Below are 23,045 nucleotides of genomic sequence, written 5' to 3' on the forward strand. Positions count from 1 at the left end.
GGGGGCTGAAAGGCACAAGTTGCCCCTATGGCTTTCATTTACATGGGTTGAAATTATCACAAGGTTAAATTACAGCCAGGCAATGCTCATGGGTGCTTTAAAAGTTGCAGGCTTTTAAAAGTTGGCTCCAGAAAGTTGCTCAAACTGGGCCCTGTAAAGGGAAACTCATCCAGGGTGAGTTTACCACACGCCTTCAATTCAGGAGCTGCTCTCCTGTGCCCAGCTTGGGCAGGGTGGTTCCCCCAAATCACAGCCTTCCCATTGTGGCCCAAAGCAGCACAGGAGTGGCGAAGGGCCCCATGGAACAGGATCTCCAGTGCACAAAGGGCAGGCTTGTCTGAAGAGAGGGTGGGTTTTTTTCATAGTTTCCAATGGGACTGGGAGGCTCAACAAGACTGGGACTGACTCACAAAATCCAGCTCTTGAGACCAGACTCTTGGAGTGGGTAGTTTTTTATATTGTCCTCTTTTTCATCCAAGGAAGCAGCTGTGCTGTGGGGCGAAGGATGGTGCCCCACATGAGCATTACCCATCCCCCTGCATCTGAAACTTTCCGCTTGAAACCAAGAGCCCTCACAGCGAGCTCTGCTGCCAGTCCCAAATCCCAGCACTCATTGCTGTGCAGCTGAAACACAGCTGCAGCTCCCCTCCTGATTTTGTCCAGATCCTCAGTTCTGTGAGTGTTTCTGCTCCTTTCCTTTGGAGCTGCTTAAACTCAAATTAACAACCTCTTCATGGGACCTGCATCTTCCAAAAGAGTCTCTGTTAGTTGCTTGCCACAGCTAAAACTTTCCAAATGCTTTCAATGATCCTTTTTTTAACAACCTCTCTATACAGAAAACAAAAATCTTCTACCCTCCTCTCATCTCGCCACTCTCTGGGATGTGCCAGTCATTGACTTGAGAATACTTTGTTCTTGTCTGGCACATCAGTGGGTGTCACAAATAGTCACCTCATCAACGCGTTTTTTTGTTAATATCTCAAACACCCTGTGGCTATTAAAAATACTATAAATACCTTAGCTCATTAACAAGACACTGTTTCCAGCATATAAACTTTTCCATTACAGAACCACTAACTGTACTGCCCTAAAAGCTTACAGCTGTTATAATCTAAGTAAAATAGGACACCTTCCCTCTGCTTGTGCCGTGCCTACTTGTGCTGGTGACTACACAAGAGGGACAGACCTGTGCTGCTGCTTCCGTCGGCAAGTGTTAGCCAAGATGAAATACTTTTATTTATGGATTTTTTTGTGGTTCTGCATCCACAGTACTGCTGCCTGGACAGCACCACTGACAGATTTAGCTCTTGTGAGATTTTTACATCTACCCTCATGAGCTAGAGCATGGGTTTTGGGGGTCCTGCCTTGCCCTCATGCAGGGGTGAGTGGGCTGAGGCAGGGGGCCCAGGCAGTCACTACCTGGGTGCACCAGCTTTGCATGGACAATTACATTTGTGATTAGGAATGGAGAAGATTTAGCCACAACATTTGCATAGCTCCTGTGCAGAGCTGTGCAAGTGCTGGCATATGGTCGATACCGAAGCCCAGGGTGTCAATCCTGCCCTTGGCCCAGGGCCCGTGTGCAGGAAGAGTGCTGGCAGCAGTTTTCTTGGACATTTTGCAGATGCCAGCTCAGGAGAAATGGATCCTTCTCCCTGGTGGTGTCCTGGGACATGTCCCTAGGTAGCTATGCCATCCTAGGCACGCAGTACCAGTGTACGCTGGTGAGGAGGTGTGAGCCTCCCCCAGGGACGAGGCTGTCACTGGGACTCAAATGTCTTGTGGTGTTTCTTGGGTTTGAAACACTTTGTCTGCTCTGAGAAGGGAGCACATGAAACATTTTCAGTAGTTCCTGAAGTGGTAGCATCACAAATGCCACTTTCTCATCAGTAGCTTCCTGACTTGTTTTTCATGTAGAGAGTCTTGGTGCTGCGCAGGTGAAGGAACAGTGAATCCAAATTGGTTTTATGCAAAAAATGCAAATACTGCTTTTATTAGTAGATTGCCATGTGCCAGGGATAGTACATTTGCAAAGCAGTACAGCTCATTTTCTGCAAATCTCTCCTCCTCATTCCATGTAAGGCCAGGGGTCCTGTAGGGCCAGTTACATCCCTGAGAGGCCCTGGCAGCTGCAGGCTGTTGAAGAGGTGTGACTTAGCAGTAAAAAATAAGGTTTTGTTCTCCACAGGCCAAAGAGTGGCTCCAAACAGTGGAGCCAAGCAGTGGAGCTCAGCAAAGTCACCAAAAAGCAACAAGCTCCAAAAGGTAACTTCTGATTTGGAGTTGATCATGGTACCCTTTGTTCCGAGACTGTGAAGGTCTCAGTGCTTCTCTCGAGAGAGCTGGACTTGATTTTCATACAGAAAATCTACAAGGGAAATATGGGGAACTTCTAGTGATCACCCTGTAGGTGAGACTGCTTGTCTGTAGCTTCCTTCTATCCCTAATCAACAACAGGAGCAATTCAAGAGCTTGGAAACACACAGGGTTTGTTTTTTTCCTTTTTTTTTTTTTTTTTTTCCTTCAGACAGGGGACGTTTCCCATGCCATGACTCAGTACCACTGAACTAATACTTTGGTTTTACACATTTCTGCTTGTCCCTGACTCCACAAGTGGGATTGCCACACTGCGAGCCAGCACACTGCTGAGAGAGGTGGATTTGTGAGGCAGCTGCAGCCTCCCAGTACTTGCACAGTGCCCCAGAGTTGTTGGGGGAATTAACCCTGCAGGGCAGGAGATCCCTGCAAGGAATGCAGAGACTGCTACTTCTGCCCACACCAGGGAAGGACAAACATATTTGGGAACACAGGAAAATGACTGAACCAAAGAGGAAACAGTGACCCTAAAATGTTGATCCTGAATTGTCATGATGAAATTACACCGTAACAGTTAGCTGAACTTCCAGCAAGCATACTCCATCCCCCAAAATGTTTGACCTGTACTTGAAATAGGTATGCCCAAAAATGGCTTGATGTTCACCAGTTGCCTATCTCTGGGGCTCGGAGGTGGTTAAAAACTACATAAGTTGTTGTGTTTGGTGGCATTTCATACCTCACAAGCCTGGCCTGCAGCTTCCAGCTGCGTGGGAGGTAGATAAGCTGTGACCAGAGATGCTACATAGCTCTGGCTTTGTGCAGAAGCTGGGCAGGCTGCTGCCCCGAGCTGCTGATTAAAGCACCATCCCTGTGGTTGTTGGTACCCAGCTGGGGGAGACGAGGGTTAAAATCGGTCCATGAACTAAGAGGAATATTTAGGGAGACCTGACCCTGAGAGCCACCAAAGCATGGAGCTGAGAGAGACCATGTGTATGGCAGGAGCTGCTCTTGTGGCTGGTTAGGCTGTGCTGCTGCTCCCCATCCGTGCTGCAAGGCAGAGGCCCTTCCCAAGAGTGAGCAGGGCTGGCTCAGCCCCCTTTAATCACTCTGGGGATGATGGCACGGCAGTGAAATGGGCATCCCTGTGAAGGGACTGGCAGCAGTGCCTCTGCTGGTACAGCCACATTGCCGTGGTCCCCGCACGCCCGGGTACCTGTGTAACACGCAGTGAGGACTGTGTCAACCCATCCTCCCCCAGGAGTCACCCCTGTGCTCCGCAGGCAAAGCCACCAGGAATTTTTGGTTCTCCACCCACACCTCGCTCTGCTTGGAACCTTGACTTTCCTATACCCACACTCTTGAGAGGTGTAGTGGTAGGTGTGCCCTTTTTTCGAGCCAGCTCTGAAAGCGTGCACTCATTTATTCCGAACAGGGCAGCTTTTGGCCGCACCGCGCGCTCCTTCTTTTAAACGTGCTGAAAGTAGCACACGACAGGTCCTGCAGAGCCCTGCCACCTCGCTGATCTCTCAGTGGCTCACTCAGGAAAGCTACCTCCTGCTCTGCAAGCTTCAGCACCGTGTAATGGAAAAATGTAGAAGTGGGGCCCGGCTGTGCGTCAGCGGCTGCCGTGGCAACCTCCGCCTGCGCTCTGCTCGGCAATAGGCGCGCGGGGCTGTCCATCTCCACCGGGGATGAAATGCAGCATTCAGCATCCCCCCCTCCCTTACGAGGGAGAAGGAGGAAATACCAGGGTTTGCTGGTGTCACTGGAGCTCGCCGGGTGCTAACAAAGCGGTGATTTATGAGTGCCGCGAAGAATTTCATCGTGCTTCAAAGCAGGACAGAGGCATCTGGCACTCGGCCACCGGGTTTGCATCAGTACAGGAAAAACGCTGAATTTCTTCAAAGCTGCCACAGCGTTTCCTATTTTTAGGTTAACAATGCCTGTTTTGCTGTACAGCATCAAATGTCAACAAAGAATGAAGATCTATTTATGTTGCTTTATTGTAAAGCTGAAGCAACAGGAAGCTGTGAGCCATCTGGGTGCCTTCTGAGCCCTCCAAAAACCCCATCCTGAGTCAGTTGTAAAGTGCAGTGGGTCACTGCCATGCCAGTGGGTTTGCTTCTGATGGGGGAGACATGATGGGAGTTTTGGAGGTTGCCTCCCTGTCCTCGGACCCTTTAGGATACTGTGCATAGGAGAGAAACCAAATGCCCAGCTCTAGATTGCGCTTGCATTCAGAGACACTTTGTTCCTTGCTGCTGTTCAAGCTCTCCCTTCTGAGGCTGCATCTCATCACCAGTGTGCACCTTGGTGTCGGTGCCTGCATTTCACAGTCAGAAGGCTCACTGGGGGAAGGGACAGTGTCAAGGGCTCTCCTGAGGATGAGAGGAGGCAGGAGGGGCAGCAGTTTTCCGGTGTTCTACAACACTGTTGGACAAAGCCAGTTTTGACAAAAGTTTCTATCCTTAAGGACTGTAATGCAGGAGCTGTGGTGGCTGGCTTACTAAAATCAACCCCAGAGGAAGTGCTGCTCTGACACTGTATTTCTGAGTTGGTGAATGGAGGACATCCAAGCTGGATGTGTGGCTTAGGTTGCAAGATAGTCCTTGCTGCTGGAAAACATCTGGAGCATGAGTGGTGTGTCAGAACACTGATTCTGCTGTGAGGGCAGGTGCCAACTGCCTGTAGGGGCACGAAGCAGTTCTCAGCTCCAGAGGATGCTTGGTACCTTGGCTTGCTGGAGAAGCTCATGGAGCTGTCGCTGAGCCAGAGGAAGTGGCAGCTCCTGCCCTCTCTCCTCCTGCACACTGCAGACACTCGCCTGGGTGTCTGCAGCAGTCACTGAGCTGTGGGGTGAAGTCCTGGTCACTCACTGCTCACACCCCCAGCCTCCTCCACTAGCTGTTTATTTGGGAAGGAACGTCCTTTTCCTCTTTTTATTTTGATCTGGAAAAATAAAAATAGAAAAAGCCTATCGGAGACAGAGTGACTGAGTGGTTCATGTGCTGCTGAAGTAAATGAACAGCAAAATGTCTGAGGGGAGAAGATGACTAAGTTTTTTTTCCTCCTCTTCTTCTTCCTCCTTCACCTTCTAAGAGAAGCTAAACATAGTTGCCTGCAGCGGGAGGAGTTCAGCAGCCGGCTGCTACCCACAGATGCAGCCTCAGAGATCGTGGGCTTGTGCCTTGATGGAAAACCCAGTCGTTCAGAAGACTGGGCGTCTTCCCTATATTCATTTCTCTTCTCCCTTGCTCTTCCCTCAAGCCAAAATATATTTAGAAACTCTAGGACACAATGAGCTAAACTCTGCCTGTGCTACACCCATGTTTATAATGTGTTCATTGTATTGCCTCTGCTCATTGTATTGCAAGTGCCCTCACTATTTTAGGGCTAGGAATAACTACCCTTCATCTTTGTCTCCTTTTTTGGACCAGAAAATTCACGAGAATTCTCTTCAACCATAACAAGCTGTTCCAAGAAAAACTATCTGAGTTTTAATATGAGACCCATGATCTCTACCTCTTTAAAGGATGCCACACTGTGGCATTCCACCCACCTTAAAATAGCCTCTTTCAAGAGAAATGTTTAGTTTAGAAACAATTTCACTTTTTTTTTTTTTTTTTTTTCCAAAAGAGCGAACAGATCTCTGGATCTGTCTTGAACCTGAATTGCCTGGGTGATCCTTGGGTGATGCTGTTTGTGGTCAGCATGTTGTCAGCATTGCTGTAGAACCCAGACCCTCTCTTCCCACATCCGGGACTCCCACGCAGGGCACTTGCCAGCTCTGCTATTACCCTGACCGAGCAGTGTTTCCCCCCAAAACCTCAGCATGTCCCAATCGTGCCCGTGCCAGCAGCAGCCCCCAGGGCTTTCCTGGGGTCCTGCGTGAGCTGACTTGGGGTGTTTTTCCCCAAGCATCCTCTCCCTGCTGCACACCCAGGGACTCAACACACAGCCACTGCAGAGGTGATTTTCTGCTATCAATGCTCAAAAGAAAGTTCCATTTTCCTGTTTCAGATGAGCATTTCCCTTTTGACTTAGAGAAACCTTTTCCTCCCCAGCACCCTGTGTGAGGCTGTGAACGTGCACCAAAGCAGCACATTTCTTTGCTGGCCCCTGCACTCCTCTTTCCACCAAAACACAACACCAAAACACCAAACCTCGGTGTTCCCCCGGCTGGCACCTCTGCAGCATGGCATGTACCACCAGCTCTCAGGAGACTGAGGCCAGTTGCACAGGAGTGATAAGCTTTTCCTCAATTTCTTAGAAGTTAACAGCTGAAATCCTCCTTTTCTTCCCCCGCCCCACCCCTGCGTGTCAGTGCACGGTTGGGTTGGAAAATCCAACGCTGCGTGCCGCACCAGGATGTAGGGTTGGGTAACCCTCTGTGTGTCTGAGGATCCCATTCCTTTCCCTAAGGGCTCAGGGGTGTGCCGGGGTGCAGCAGGGCTCGCCAGCTCTGCACACAAGCGTCAGAGGCAGCGTGGAAGAAGTGGTGGAGGATGAAACCTCCTTGCCTGCTGCTGTGACAGCTTCTTCCCCCAGCGCTGTGCTGGCCTTCCCCTCCCACAGCGCTGCCCAGCAGGCTCCTCGGATGCCCTCCCAGCAGCCAGGCGTGGCAGGACGGTGGCTTTGGGAGCAGAGGTATGTACCTGGCCCTGCAGGAGTCGAGCCGTGTAGCTACAGCTGACATTTTTCCATGACTCATAACTAAAATTGTGAAGGGGTGCGCGTGGGGCTCTGACTCTGAAAATGAAGCTGAGGATAAAATTACTGGTGGTTCTGTGTGAGGTCTGCTGGCTGCCAGCCCTTCTGCGGCAGTGGGCTGGGGGGCAGCTGAGGTGTGCTGGTAATATGAATTCCTCCCTCCATCCTGGTCTCCGCAGGGTCCCACATTGCATACTGGCTGCTCACAGCCAGTGCCCCGGCTCTGCCGAGCTGGTGCCACCCTCTGTCCCTGCCAGGCTAGGTGAGCCTGCTCCTGGGTATGGCAGTGAGAGCTCCCTGCCAGGCAGAGCATGAGCAGCTGGGTCTGGATCTGTATGGATAGGGAATGGGGTAATCTAGCTGAAGTAAATGTGGATAGATTCCCTGTTCTCAGCCTGACTCTGCTGTGTGGAGAATTGGGAATGAGCAGCTGAGCATGTGAGATGGTCCATGTTTGAAGCCCTGTAATTAGCTTGGTCTTGCCATGCTCGTGGGAGCCTCTGGCTCCAGCCCAGCCTGTGGTTGATGCGTCCAGTGAGGAAGGAGTTCCCACAAGCAGCTGCTTCTAAAGTGCATGGTTTGTGCTTCCCATATCCATTCGGGGCAGTGTGGCTGGAAAGCTGGTGGAGGAGGAAAAAGTCTCAGGGCACCCACGAGGTGGGTTTGGAAGCAGACCATGGAGAATGAGCTTGTGTCTCTCTCATTCTGAGGGAGAGAAGTCTCATGTACGCCCACAAGCCCTGGTTCAGGAGTAATGCAGAGCTGAAAAGCTGAGCTGAACCTGCAGCACACGGGGAGACTGCTCTGTGGGTGCTAAGTGCCTGTAACAAATCTCTCTCTGCCTTCAGGTTTAGGCCACTTTTTTAATAGCTCTTAGTGCTCTTTAGAGACCAAACCCTCTGAGATGCTGTGCCAAGTCTCGTGGGCAGATGCTTTGGGCACTGTGTGGTGCATACACAGCAGGTCAGCAGCTGTGAGGAAGGTGCTGTGTGCCGTGTGCCTGTGGCTTCCTGGCTGCTTGCAATGCCTCTCTCTGGGCAAAGGTGATTCCCAAAGCCATTGTGTTTCTACTGTGATCCTTCTGTAAGGATCTGAGACCAAGCAGGCCCAAACTGCACTCCCATTCCTGGAGGAGCTTCTGCTGGCTGCTGATTACATTTAGAAGCTGCCTAAGAGAAGGGGCCATGCCATGGTGATGTGTTGGGAGTGCTGAGGAGCCGTGGCCGAGGCAGGCTGGTGCTCCCAGCAGCTCCTGTGCAAGCAGAAACTCCTCCAGCCACTTAGCAGAGGATTTGTGGTCCCAGCTCCAAAGCAGGAGAGACAATAAAACTCCTAAATAGTACTTTAAATCACCAAAGTGCTATCCAAACATGAGGGACTCCAAACACAAATGAAAGTGCTAAACTGATTTAAAGGGGAATTAAAAGGTCACGCCTGTTGAACATTTAGCTTTAGAGTTTAGTCATGTTTGTGAAACTTATAACTGCTCTTCTAAATCACCTTTTTACACTTCCTATACCCACTAAATGTGAGCATGTTCAGCACTAATGACTAATTTTAAAAATTTTCTATTCTAAACAAATTTCCACAGCCAGAACTTGGCCCTTTCTTCCCTTCCAGCTCTGCCTTCCCACTTCACAGAAGGCACTCTAAAAGTATGTGAGCATTTCCCTTGGAAGTGTTCATGGGAGAGATGCATTTCTCATGCACACACTCCACAAAGTGAAGTGCAGTTATGGTCAAGCAGCAGAAGAGCAGGGATCTAACTCTGTGAGTGGACAGAGCAAGGGAACAGCAACGGAAAAGTTTTCTGTGTCCAAAACCAGTGTTAAGGTCTGGGGGTTTCAGCAACAGCAAAACTCAAGTCTACAAGCCAGGCCTTTCTCATCCAGCTTCTCCTGCAGATTGCTTCATTGACATGGCATGACTTGGCTAACCTTGCTTGTTTATCATCACTGCTTATGGGCATTATGCTCCCAGGGTGTTGCATGTACAGCATCCCTATCAATGCCCTCTGTGCTATGCCAGAGGAAATACTTCACATGGCTACAGCAGCACTGGAGGTCAGTGGCAGCGCTGTCTGGCCCGTGTCCACCCTGCTAGGTAAAGCCAGAATGAAGGGATGAGTGATGTGATATCATCACACCATAGCGTGTGCCTGCTCTGAGCCTTGTGCGGGGAGGAGATCCCTGTCCACTCCCCTTCTCTGGGGACATGAGCTCTGGGCATTTCAGCTCATGTCATGGCTCTTGTCAGAGAGCAGACTAGTCCAGCACCAAGATTTCTGGATCACCTCCTGAAGCTGACAGAAAGAAATCAGTCTCCAAAAAACAGGTATTAAGAATAAAGTATTGCTTTGTTCCAGTCATTGAGGTTACTGCTGTGTTTGGTGTGTCTGACCCAAGTGCCTCCAGGCAGGCTGTAAATGTGTCATCCTGGTTTAAAGCTCTAAAAACTTACTTCAAATTGTAGAAGAGAGTGTTTGGCAGCCTCTGTCCTATGATTACTCTACCAGTCTAAATCAGCCAGATTGGAAATAGCTGGCACTTTAACGATCTCCTGCTGGTCTGACTACCTGTGTTCCCAACATGCCCTGTGCTCTTTCCCAAAGGACTCCAGGGTTTGGCTCATCCCTTGGGAGGATATGGCAAACCTATAGCTCCCATCCCAGATCCCTGGCATGTACAAGCACAGCTTTTGTATTCAGGTTGTTTCTTGCAGGAAGGCTGTGCCTTACCAAACCACTGCCCTCTGGGACATTCTGTTGTGACTTTCAGGTCTGAGTCTCTTCTGTGTCCTAAGCTGCAGCTCTGGCCTGTAGGGAGCTGAGCTGGACTTTGAATCAAGTAACCAGAGACCAATGCAGTTGTTTGCTGTCAAGAAGGGCACAGCTCCTGGTCTCAGCATGTGGGAACTAGAAGCAGTTCAGGATTCACAGTGGCAGGGTTGGGAAGGCTGCAGGGATCCTTCCCTGCCAGCAGCATGAGTGTGAGAAGTGCTGGAGCCAGCACAGGCACAGGAGCCCCTGTCCCCAGCATGTGCTGTCCTGCTGCAGGAGCTGATGAGCTGAAACGATGTTTGGAACCAGAAAGATGGTGGTGAATACCCTGGAACTGGGAAAGGGATCAAACACAAGTCTCCAGATGGAAACAGAGCAGTTTCCATCAAAGCTGATGACAAGTTCCCTGATAGAGGGATACAGGGTCAGATCTCTGGGCAGCACATCCCGTTTCTCAGCTGGACGCCTGATCTGGCTGCCTGCAGCTCTGTGCACCAGTGTGTTGCACCAAGAAGCTGCACTGCTCCGGGGCTCTTCTCACAAATCAGTTCACCAAGGCCCACTTTTGGCTACCAGCAAGGATTTTTATAGTCTGCTGACTTCTAAAGACTAGCTGCTTTCTGGGGAGAAAGCACTGTACAGCTTAAGTAGCAGTCCACCAAAAGTGATTAGCTGTTTCTGAATCACTCACCTTTTCCAAGCTGAAAATTGCTTAACAAATCTTACTGGTGTGTACATAATGAGTAACAAATACATTTGCAGAGATCTGGATCAGTTCCCACTCAGGAAAGTAGGCTGAACGTATCTGATGCTGGCAATTAATAATTCCACTGGCTTTATGGGAGGGTCAGTTGTGCATTAGATCTGCATTAGGAGGCGTTCAGCTTTGCTTCAGTAGAGGCTCTCCACCAGAAGAAATGCCTCATGGAGACAACAGTAGCTCTGAGGCTCAGCTACTCTGAGCTCCTGTGCAGACTTTGCCTTCACTCTCACTTAGGCTTTTTCTGTCTTCTTTCCTTCTTTGCCAAACTGGCCAGAGAGGTCTAACAGCACTGTCCTCTCTGCAGCCATTTCCCCTGAGTGTGGTGTTGACGTGGCTCCTGCTCTGCTGCTCCACTCTGCTGACACTTTGTGGGTGAGGAGGCTCCAAATGTCGTTCCAGGCCATGGGGGACTGCTGTGCTCCCGGCTCCCAGCCGCTCTGTTTCCTTCCATTGTCATCAGGGAGGTCAAGCTGAAGGACTGCTGCTCACTCATCTGCCTCTGCTCTTTCTAATTCTCCTTGCCTTCATCACAAGCAGGAAGAGGGAGCCTGCAACAAGCTCCTGGTTTTTTCCAATACACTGGAATATTTTTTCCATGATCTGAGCAGATGTTCCTGGCTTTCACGCATTTTTTAACTGAGGCTCCTCTATCACACATGCTGATCTCTGCAGACAGCAGAGAAACAGTAGCTTTATCTCTCTCTGACCCTCTACCCCAGATCTTTGGTCTTGATGGGACAACTCCCTGATCCCACTGGAGAAAAGGGCATTCCTCACAAAACCAGAGGGGAGGGGTCTCTTCTCCTGTGAAAGGCAAAATCCTTCCTGGCTAAAACAAGACAATTCTGAAAAAGAAAGTGTTTGAAGTAAAAGAGTGCACGTTAGGATTTTTTCTCACTCTAAATGAGATGGAGACTCATCTACATCCCAACAGGATGCATCCCAACAGGAGCATCACTACCACAGTCATCAAAATAATTTATCTAATGAGGCTTGGGGCTTTGCACTAGAATTTCTAGGCAACCAGAAATGCCTCTCAGTCATCACACTGTATTTCCTTGTATTAACTTCAGTGAAGCCTGATGTTGGGCCTCACTTTATCTTTGCTCAGTGGTATCTGTGGGATGTGGAACTGGCATTGCTTCTGCCAGGTTTTGGGGAACTGCTGAAGCTTTTGTATTATGTCTTCTGTGACTAAATGAAGAAATGCCCGCTGATCCAAAGCCCCCTCCTCCATTGCCAGCTGCTCCTCTGGCCAAAACAAGGCTAGTTAGCTGCTGTGCAATACAGAAGCATTGGCAAGGATGAGAGGAGTTTGTGTAGGAGGAAGACGAATCAGGAGACGGGCTGTCACTTGCTGCTGGCATCAGGGTCAGTGGTCACAGCCTGGTGCGTGCTGAAGCTGTCACTGGGCTCTTTCTGTTGTTGCCAGGACAGAGGCAGGCAGGGGCTGAGAAATGGCAAAGCCAAGCAGAACATAACCCCAGCCCTGCACCATCATATCACAGGTTTTTCACTGGGTATCCTGCATTTTGGTCCCCCCCAAGGCAGGGCCCAGCAGGAGGAGGCATTCCGTGGTACCTGCCAGCTCTGCCCTGCGTGCCCAGCATCCAGCACAATGAACAAAGCTGGCCTCCCCGCCGAGGCTGCAGTGACAAGGTTTTTCCCAGTCAAGGGAAACAATCATCACTAGGGAAACCTTAACTACTTTTTAAAGAGCAAAAGAAAACACATTCATTCTTTTAAACATGGAAAACTAAATGGCCTCTTTTTCCTTGGCTGGATGTGCATGGCTGTGGAGCGGGCTGGCACGGAGGGAACTCTGCAGGCAAAAGTTCCCCCCACTCATTTAGATATTAAAGAGGAGGGCTCTGTGAAGCAAAGTTTGCCCTTCTCAGCCCTTGCTGCCTTGGTTTTTTAAGCCAGAAAGGCTCTGGCTACCTGACCTTCCTACTTGTGGATGAAACACCTTGGAGCCTGCAGCAGCACAGCTTCATGTCACTTCCTAGAAGAGCTGGAAGTGAAGCCCCCAGGAGCAGAGCTTTCTCCAAAGGGAAGGGAAAGCCAGGGTGTCATTTGTACAGGTCCCTGGGCTGCAGCAACTCCAGTGAAGCCTGGGGAAGCAGTGGGCATTGGTGACACTACTGTCTTCTCATAGTTTTCCTCCACCTCTTCTGATCCTAGGATATTTCATGATTTTCCTGGGAGAAAAGAGCTGAAGTTCTTTTCACAATTGGGAAAATCATTAATTTAATGCTGCTCCCACTCTTTTCCATCCCCTGGCCCAGCTGTGTAATCTTGCCTCTAACCATGCATGCTCTAGTTAATAAAAAGCCCTAAAATACAGGTCCAGCTCCTACTATTTCCAGGAACATTTAGTCCCATAAAACCATAGGAAAGCATAATTTCAGCAAATTAAATCAGTTACTGCCTATCTCTCTGGCTGAATGCATGGAAAGGGAAGAGCACCCTGCTGGCTCCATGCATGGGGAATAACACCAGTCAAATTCCACCAGTGTCCATGCTGGGAAAGGGAGGCAGCAGGCAGTCCGAGAAAGGCACGTCTCCTTTGAGCAGACATTAAAGGAATAAATATGCAATAGAGAAGATGTACAGTGAGCACTGAGCTCATCAGTCACTTTTTGTTTAATCTAATTAAACCCAATCTATCCTCTGACCTTCTGCGCTGGCACTACATTCTCCTGTGTTGTTCTTTCCATACGAAGCTCTATTGACAGATGGGGAAAGCCTAGAGTTTGCTTTAAGCTTCAGATAAGTAAAGTTAAACATACAGCAGATAAAATTGTTTTGTCAGCACTCCTCTCCCCCTGACCAATTGTGGGTGCTCACTGGGAGGGATTAACTCCTCTGGCCTGTATCCCACTCCTGGCTTGGGATACTGCTCTGTGCAGTAAGCAAAAGCTGTAAGAGGGCAGAGGCAGAAGCAGAGTGCTGCAGAAACCCTGAGAAGTTCTTTTCTGGAGTTGGTTCTGCAGTTGCTGAGCCTCTTTTCCATGTGGCAGACTATTAGGGAAAACAGTGCCATTCCTTGCTAAATATATTTCCAGAGTCACTAAATAATTTACTTAACAGCTAATCAGTTGGCATTTGCTGATGCTGAACCAGGTTTTAAATAAAAAGTGTCGAATTGCATCAGACACCTCGTGCATATTCCCTGCTCATACAGGCTCCACGCTCTTGCTGCCTGTGCAAGAGCGCAGTCGGTCCACACAGCTTCCTGAGTTTTCTGGGAGGCAAAGGGCTGGCTTTGGGGGAGAGCTGGGAACCAGGGTGCCACAGCAGGTGCTGGCTTTGATCATGCAAAAGGCTTGGAAGTGTGCTCACCTTTTGAAATGACCACCTGCGGGTTCACCTCCTTGCAGGCAAATGAGAAGAGCGTGGATCTGCCCTTCACCTGCATCGCTTGGTAATGCCACCTGCAGAGCTATTTCTTCCAGTATGGTGAAAAATCCTTTGGTGTGAGTTCAGGGAGTCACCACAGGTAACACCTCCATGCACCTACAGCTGTGCCTGTGCTCCTGGATGTGTGAGCAAATAACTCCTTGAAATGTAAACCAAAAGTTACAGACTACTAGAGAGCCCGGAGGCGACGACCTTATGGTTCCCAACAGGCTGACAGTGTTAAAGAAGATTTCTTTACTGTAAATAGCCTTAATGCTCCCTTTGTCTATTAATAGCACCAGGCAGGGCAGGAGGCAGTGGAGGGGCTGTTTCCTGCATGTGGTTGTGGAGTGAGACTGGAGTGGTGTGAACCATCGTGGCTCTGCTTTTCTGTGGCTGGCTGCAGAGCCTGACATGAGGGTTGGCATGGCCGGGATCCCAAACCATGGGCTTTGAGATCTCTGAATGCACATCAGTGTCTGAATAAACAGAGACCTCTTGCCAGGGTGAAGGACCCTGCAGATGGTTAAAAGCCACCTCCCACCTCTCTTGGGGCTCAAGGGAAAGTACAAAGCCTGACTTTTTGGAGCAACACTCTACCTAGGGAGAATTTCACTATCTTCAGGCAAAGGGAGTGGCAGGATCCCTGGGGGCATTGGCCAGTGTTGCTCCTCTGTGATCCCCTCTGCAGCCTGTCCCAGAGATCAGATGAAGTCATGCAGCTGCTGGTTTAGTAGGGGAGCTGTACCTTGCAAAATTCAGCCTTTTGAGCACTGACACAACACAGCAACATTCTTTTGATGAAGCAAACTTTTCCTTATTACACTGGGAGGGGGCTCAGGTGTTAAACAGAAATCCAGTGGCTCCTGAAGGAATCAGAGAGACAGCAGACCCTCTTCTCCCCTATTAGTGTCCAGTGGTTACCCCTGTGAGAAGCAGGGAGAAAGGGGCGCTGTGAATCAGAACTGTGGGTCACGCCTGCAGCAGTGACAACTGACCTTGCAGTTGATTTCCAGCAGGCTGGGAGTGGCTTGAAATGGATGAAGCTGCCTCAAGCTTTGCCATAAAAGAAGTCGTTACACATGTCCTTAAAACTTGGGTTGGAAATACCTGACTAAAGGTGTGCCTGAAACCGGGTGAGGCCTGGATGAAAACATTTCCCTCTGGCATAAAGGGGGTGAGGGTGTGCTACCTGTTCCTCGGGTGGCTGTGCTGAGTGACTGGCTCTCTGACCCGTTCAGATCAGCAGAAGGGTTGTTTTTGTTGTGTTTTGTGTCTCCAGGGGACTCAGGGTCATTGCCCTGTCCTGGGAGCAATGCTGGAATGGAGAGCATCACTCCTGGGAAAGCCCTGGCAGGGGGAAGCCAGAGTGGCTTGCCCTGCTTTAGGGTCTGTTTGCCTCCACTCTGCCTGCACCTTGAAGTGCCTCAAGGTTTTAAGTATAAAGCTCTAACCACCATGAACCAAAATCTTGGCTTAGGAAGGCACGTTGCCTTGGCATGTTTCTTGGGACCGAGTGGCTTACGATGCTGTGCTGCAAGTGAGGGGAGGACTCCTTCTTTTAGAGGAGGTAGGTCACACTGGTTTAGAGCCCAAACTCCCCCTGAGACTTTTTCTTCCCCCTTTTTTCATGACATCAGCCAGGACTTGATGTTACTATTTTAAAAACAAAAGGAGGGGACACCCCCCCGCTTCCCCTTCGCTCTCTGCCAGAAGGAGAACAAAGAACAGCTAAAACACACAAGTTCTGGCACTCTGTGTGGAAATAAAAACATTCATCCTCATGTCAGGTAGGGAACTGCCCGACCCCCCTGCCAAAGCAAGCAAGCCCTCGGCACGGAGGAGCCCGGGAGAAGGGGATGCCCGGTGTCACCCAGCACTTGGGCAGCTCCTGCCAAACTCCTGCAGGGCTGTACCAGTGCCAGGCTGCGCCGGGACGCTCCCGGCCGCGGGCAGCCTTCCAGGGAAGGGCTGCCCTGCTCCTCCCAGGCTGCGAGGTAGGGAAAGACCTTGATTCTTCCCCTTTCCCACTCCTGTACTGCCCACCGCTCAGGCAGCCCCTGCATCTCCCAGCTCCCCAGCGGGCTGGTGCACGGCGCAGGGATCACCCGGTGTAATTTCCATGCTTTAGACACTAATATCTTTGTCTGGCTTCTTGCTGCTTGCCATTTAAACATGTCAGCAGTTCCCAGCACGGATTCCTGTGCTGTGAGTTCACCCCCAGCAAGCATCCAAACTGCAAGTTGGGGCTGCTGGCTCTTCCCTGCCTGTCTGTGAAGCATTACTGGAACAGGGGCCAGTTCTCCAAACACGAGGAAGAGATTACTTGGGCTTTCTGGAAGGCTCCCTCCCATGCCTTCACAGAGGAGCAAATGAGGATAATTTATCTGCTGGCTTCCAGCTGAACCCAGAAGCTTGGAGCAGCCAAGGACTACACTGTTTGTCCCAGCTCCCGCAAGAAGGCATTTTTCCATTGTTGCCGTTGTATATCGTTCACATAATTTGTTTGTGCCGTCACCTTCTGGGGCCAAGATAAGAGGTCATCCCCTGCTTTTTACTGGTGGTGTGTTCCCTAGAACAATCCAGGGAAAAACTCGCAGGAAGGAGCCGTTGAGGGAGGCTTTCGTACGTCCAGTGCAGCCTTGGTTAGAGTCATGTAAATAGTTTTGAGCAATCTGGTGAGAAACACAACGTGTCAGGAGGGAATTGTTCTCTGAACTGTAGGTACAGATGGGCCAGAGCGGGAGGATCAGCACACGTGGGTTGCCACTTAATGGACACAGCAGCTGCCTTTCAGGGGGAACAAAAGCCAGGCAGGGAGCCTCTGTGTGCCTGTGCTCTTGTTCCCCTCAGGACCTGCAGCTCGGCTTTGTGGCTGGATGGCAGTTCTGAATTGCCTTCCCGCTCCATCTGCTGCGATCTAATGTGGTGCCCAGGGATGGGTTAATGTCCCTGCCGTGCCCAGGGATGGGTGAATGTCCCTGCTGCTCCCGCAGAGGGATGCAGGGAGCAGGGACAAGGCAGGACGAGGCAGTGCGAGGCAGTGCGGATGGCAGGGCGCTCTGCAGCAGCAGCAGCCGACTGGAACAACGCTGTAACGCCATCCACTTTAATGAAGTTACTCGTGATTTTTGAATGTAGAGTTGAGGCCCAGTGGCTTGGCACAGCACAATGGGAAAAGAGCAGATTTTCTGTTTGCTTCCATCCTGCGCTGGCTGTGGTGCCTCTTTCCCTGTCCAGAACAGCTGCGTGCTGCCTGAAGTGACTTTACAGACAGTAAAAGCTTAAAACATTGCATTCATCTTCATGATTTTTTTTCCCCTTAGAGCAAGTCATGGAGGAAGATCAAGAATATGGTGCACTGGTCCCCGTTTGTGATGTCTTTCAAGAAGAAGTACCCTTGGATCCAGCTAGCGGGACACGCAGGTACAGAGCATGGGGAGGGACAGAGCGGTGGCAGGGCCCTTCATTATCCCAGCTTAATGAGCTTTGTTGGCCTCAATTGCTTCAGGCTGCTGCATGAGTGTCACAGCTTGCAGCTCCCAGTCTCTAGCCCAGGAGAGTGACTTACCTAAATGCTAATGAGGGTAGTGTGAAGGTGCTCTGGGCTTTCAGTCTCCCAGGGCCAGCAGGAATTATTGCTGCTTTTTCCTCAGGCAGCAGAAAGCTGGGTGCTTTGGGTGAGAGCCAGCCCCACCTCCTGACCCACTGCAAAGCAGGTGATGCTGCCCAGCGCAAAGGTGCCCCACACGTGAGCGTAGACACAAAGATGTGAACCTGCAGGGAAGGGCACAGAGGATGTGAAGCAAATGTGTTGGGTGCTGCAGGATGGGTCTCTGCCTTCTTGGGGTGTGACAGTGCTGGTCATAAACCTCTGGCAACCTGAGCTTTTCAGTCCCTGCCTGTAGGGACTCCTTGAGTGAAGGTGTAAATGGAGGTGCTTCCAAGGTGTTGGGCTGCTCTTCCTATCCTCCTGCCATCTGAAGCAAGTGCCACATTGTCCCTTGTCACCTTCAGGTAGTTTCAAGGCGGCAGCCAATGGCAGGATCCTGAAGAAGCACTGTGAATCGGAGCAGCGGTGCCTCGACCGCCTCATGAACGATGTCCTGAAGCCCTATGTCCCTGCCTACCACGGAGACGTGGTCAAGGATGGGGAGAGATACAACCAGATGGAAGATCTGCTGGCTGAGTTTGACTCCCCCTGTGTTATGGACTGCAAAATGGGGGTCAGGTGAGTGGCACTGAGGAGGTTTTGTGAGTTTTAAGATGGGATGCTCAAAAGTAAATGCATCTCCTAGGTAAAACTACCTGAAACACACAATTAAGAATACCAAGCTCACCTGTCTTCAGGTAAAGCTCAGCCAGTACCATGACAGAGCCATGGGGAAAGCTGGGTGTGGAAAAGATACACCAGGCTTCTTCCTTCTCTGCTTGTTGACTGTCCTGCATGCTGGGAAAGGTTTGGTGTGGTGGAGGGGACAGCACTCTGCTTGGGTTTGGCTACACAGGAATGGCACAGTAGCTGTTGGGAGGTTCCCTCTGCCACATGAGGACACAGCCAAGGGATGGGGTGTAGGAGATCCTGCCCAGGGTGCCAGAGGGGTGAAATAAAGGCGCCTGAAAGGCACAATTTCAGTGAGCGAGAAATTTCCCCTCTGCTCAGCCTTTGCTCCGATGCGCACTGCAGGGATAAAACATGTGTGCTGAGTAGTTCAGTGCCTTTCACGCAAAGCTCTTGAAATATTTCCTAAGAGATGAGCAACATTACCCGTGTCCTCCTCGAGAACCATCTCTCCAGATCCACCAGAATCCCAGGCTGCAGCCACTTGGCCAGCAGCAGTTTTTGAGTGAACCGTGCCCCAGCTCACAAGGGTGTCCCAGAGCAGATGTCACCCCAGGTGACCCCAGATGGCTTCCAGTTTTGGAACAGCCTCAGGCCACCCCTTGGCCCTGGATGTGCTGCAGGCTGGTGGCAGGAAGGGCTGAGACCCCCCTCGCTGGCAAAGGCGCAGGCCAGACATGGTGGAGACGCGCTGCTGGAAAAGCTGATGGTTTCTGTGGGAGGGAGGAATCTTTTTTTCCCCTCCTGAATCCTGATGTGAAACTCGAACTGGCGTGCCGGGCTGTCGGCAGGGAAGAGGCGGGGAATACTTTCCACCGGAGGGGTGGAGGGAAGGGCAGAGGGCCCGGCGCAGCCATGTGGCCCCGGCTGGCACACGCATGCTGCTGTGGGAAGGAAACCCGGACAGCAGCCACCAGAAGAAGAGCTGCTGGACATGCTGCCCAGGTGCTCCTCTGGCTGTCTCTGGGAGGGAGAAAGCTTCCCATGCACAGATCACGTCAGGTGATTTATGCACCTGGGGTTTTGGAGCTCAGGCAAGGGGGCAAATGTGCTGGGCACCATCATCCTGAAATAAGATGGTGCTGTGGGAGGAGCTGGTGAGAGAGGATGAATGGAGTTAATGCTGTGGAATGGGGCATCCCCATGGCTGAGCAAATAATCTAAACCTCAGGGGTATTAAATCTGTCCTCTGAGCCAGCAGCTTGCTGCCAGGCAGATACAGGTTTGTTTTTTTCATGCCAACCTGGCTTTGGGATGTGGCAGCCTACTCCAGTCGCTCCTAAACAAAACTTTGTCTTTCTTAAGCCTTGGTGATGGCACAAGCCTGAGGCGATGGGGAGGACCAAGCCACGGACATTGATGATCTGTCATTCTCATAAGAAGAAATTCTAGCTCTCTGAGCAGTGTGAGCAGCACTTTATCCACTGCTGCTTTATTCTGCTGTTTTATTCCATCTGCACCAACATCATGGGTTTGGTGATCTCAGCCGAGGGCTTTCATTGCTTTTACCTGCAGTATTTTTCAGGGGAGCTGATGGCCCGGGGATGTCTGCCCTAAGCAAAGGCACCAGTTTGCCTTGTGGGACACAGGAACGCTGTCCCACATAATCCACTGAGCACCCTCCCAGTTTGTTTTGCTTGGTTCTGGAGGTGAATCACACACTCGGTGCTGGGACTTTGGCACAAGGGACATGGGCAGAGGGCACTGTCCCTCTGCAGAGCTGGGCATGGCTAGTGGGAGGTGTAGAACAGTGACAGATAGGGTCATTCCTGGGTTGCTTTGCTGGGACATCTCACCCAACTTGGTGGGCTGTTTGAGGAGGGCCTGGACACTTTGCAGGCTGAATCAGGGTTGATTTGGGAGCTGCAGGAGGAATCCCGTGGTGGTTTATTATTGCTGCAGGAAGTATTACTTAGTGGATGATGGTTTTATGCATGCCAGAGTGCAGAATTTTCCACCACTGTGCTCTGGCACAGAGGGTGCTTCTCTGAAGTATGGATAAAACTAAGGTCTTTGCACACTCCTCTGCATCTTCCATCCTCCTTCCCCCATTCCCCCATCCTGGCTGCACCCTGCGGACCTGGGGTGGTGGTAAGCACCTGGCCGAGGTTGCATCCCTTCCTGTGCTTCACCTAAAAGAAAAAGCTTTTGCTAGGAAGTCCATTTGAATCAGACCTATACTGGGCAAAATCATCACCATCAATGTAACAGCCCTGTGTGAAAACACCCCGTTTAGCATCTGGTGAGGCAGAGCCCTCGTGGTGCACGGAGTGAGGGAAGGCAAAAGTACAGGAGAGGCACAGGAGCGGCTTTGGCTGATCCTCAAAGGAAGCAGCAGCTGATGCTGAAGGATGGGACACAGTAATGTCCCTCTTGCCTTCGATTCAGCTGGCTCCTAGAGCATGTGCACAGTTTCCTGGGCATATCTTGAAAGCCATATTTAGCTCAGGTGAGAGCTCAGGTTTCCTGAACTTTGGGGTAAGCTCAGGGATGGCACGAGGAGGCTGCTCACAAGGGATGGCACGAGGAGGCTGCTGGGGTGGCAGCAGCAAGGCCATGAGAACCTGTAAGAAATAACTTCCCTTGTTATTGCCAGACTGGTTGTGGTTCCTTGATGAACTGAAAAGATATCGGGTGTTGATGATGGAGTGATAATTAAGTCAGGATCAATTCAGCCACAATGAGGCTTGCTCCATTATTTCCTATGCTGCACTACTCCTTAGGGATCAGCTATCCTGGATCAGCCTGATTTCTGGGGTGAGGGCTGTCTGTGGGTATATGGCACCTCATGTGTTGCCCTGCTCATACACCCCCTCACTCCCTGCAGAACGTACCTGGAGGAGGAGCTGATAAAGGCCCGGAAGAAGCCGAGCCTGAGGAAGGACATGTACCAGAAGATGATTGAGGTGGACCCCGATGCCCCCACTGAGGAGGAGAACGTGCTGCGCGCTGTGACCAAGCCCCGCTACATGCAGTGGAGGGAGACCATCAGCTCCACCGCCACGCTGGGCTTCAGGATCGAGGGCATCAAGGTGAGTCTGGCCAGCTGTGCAGAGCAGGGGACCAGCTGCTGGGACTGCTCACTAGCCAAACTCACAGAGGTGCACACACAGCAGGCTGCTGCTGAGAGCAGCTCACATCTGGACATCCCCAGCCCCTGCAGCCAAAGCTCCAAACAGGCACCTCAGCCAGGGCACTGCTGCTCCTCTGAGAATGCAGCTGAGCTCAGGGCATCCTGAGGATGGATTTAGACATAATCTCATTACATCAGCTGCTCGGTTGATTTCCCCCTCCCTGCAAAATACAAAGTGCCATCCGCCAACTTGAAGACTCAAATTAGTTGTTTGCCTTCGATTCTGCTCTGCCACTGGGCTGAGCCATTAATCCAAATCCCAGCTTGAACGTTTGCCCATCTGTGGTTGGAGCTGTGAGCTTAGCCACAGTCAGTAAGGAGGGTGTGTTTACAAGCCTGTCCAGGAAGATTCAGCAACTGAGCCCTATGAAATGGGGCAAACACACACAGCTGCACTTTCGGTCAGGACCTGCATGCATGTGTAACCTGCTGACTGCTCTTGCTCAGAGCAGCACTCACATTTCTGGAGACACCAGCTGGGATGCTTCTGTGTCCCCAGCAGATGAGCTAGCCCAGGAGATTTTCTCCAAGGAGGTGAGAAAGGTGTCTGGGATGGCACTTGAGCAGTTAGGTCTGTAGCCACAGTGATACTGCTTGCGTGAGCACTAGCAATGCCCTATGCCTTTTGCTAGCCAGCCAGTGTGAATTAAAGGTAATATCACACTCGAGCCAAGGGTTTCACTGCATGCCTGGGCGTGGTGCTGGCTTGGCAGCCACAGGGAGCTTTGTCAAGTTGTGTTCGCAGTAATTCAGGCTTGAGTAGCTGCTGAGGGCCCAGGCAGTAGCTCAGAGCAGCCACTTGCTCTTACTGGAAACAATGGCTCAGTATCTGCACGTGTCTTAAGCGGAGTTTCTTTCTCTTGATCACAGATTATTTTCCTTCCCTCTGAGTTGGGCAGAATTCTCCCAGAGTGCCTATCTGGGTGTCTGTAGCCAAACCTCCTGCCTGAAGATAGTAGTGTCAAAATGGTAGAATTAAAACAAATGAAGCTGGTCCCCGATAAAGCCCTCATACCAGATTTTTTAGACTTCCCTGGTAGCGTTTCCCTTCACCTCACCAGCAAACAAATGCAGGTGTTAGACCTTGGGTTTAAAAGGTCAGCAGGAGTGGGTCACACAGAGCTGCTACTTCTAACCACCCACAGAAGGGAGTTGTCTGTTGCTCTGTGCATGTCGCACCTTCTTCATTCAGCTGTTTCATGGCCAGCAGGATGCAGTTCATTTACCTCTAACTCAAACACTCTCAGAAACCCCAGGAGCAGCTCTTGGGCTGAGCCCCTTCAAAAGTTTCCTGGCAAGCAATGCGAGGCACCCCTGCCCATCCCGTGCCTCTGCCTAGGATGCTGATGCTCCATGCTCCCCACAGCAGCCTCCTGCAGTGCCTACATGGGGTCAGGGCACTTGCCTGTTCCTGCAGCTCTTCCCTGATCTCCCCAGGTCTCCCAAAGACCCTTTCCTGCTGTGGATACCTGTAAGCACACTGTGAGCTGCTCCCCATGCCTACTTCCCATTGCTGCTGCTTTGCTTTTTATAAAACTTAGGCTGTATTAAAGAGGGGGACCTGCTGGGACTAAAGCTCCCATGCACTGCTTCTTCCCCT

General features: G+C 51.0%; 1 protein-coding gene across 1 annotated transcript in view; it reads left to right on the forward strand.

Moving 5' to 3' along the window:
- ITPKB (inositol-trisphosphate 3-kinase B) overlaps positions 1-23,045 on the forward strand; it is a 67,150-nt gene that overhangs the window by 34,322 nt on the left and 9,783 nt on the right. The window contains exons 3-5 of the mRNA XM_038131325.1: positions 17,297-17,396; positions 17,988-18,201; positions 21,140-21,344. Coding sequence (XP_037987253.1) covers positions 17,297-17,396; positions 17,988-18,201; positions 21,140-21,344 — 519 coding nt within the window. The remainder of the gene's footprint in view (positions 1-17,296; positions 17,397-17,987; positions 18,202-21,139; positions 21,345-23,045) is intronic.

Source organism: Motacilla alba, chromosome 3 (genome assembly GCF_015832195.1).
Source record: "Motacilla alba alba isolate MOTALB_02 chromosome 3, Motacilla_alba_V1.0_pri, whole genome shotgun sequence".
Classification (NCBI taxonomy): Eukaryota; Metazoa; Chordata; class Aves; order Passeriformes; family Motacillidae; genus Motacilla; species Motacilla alba.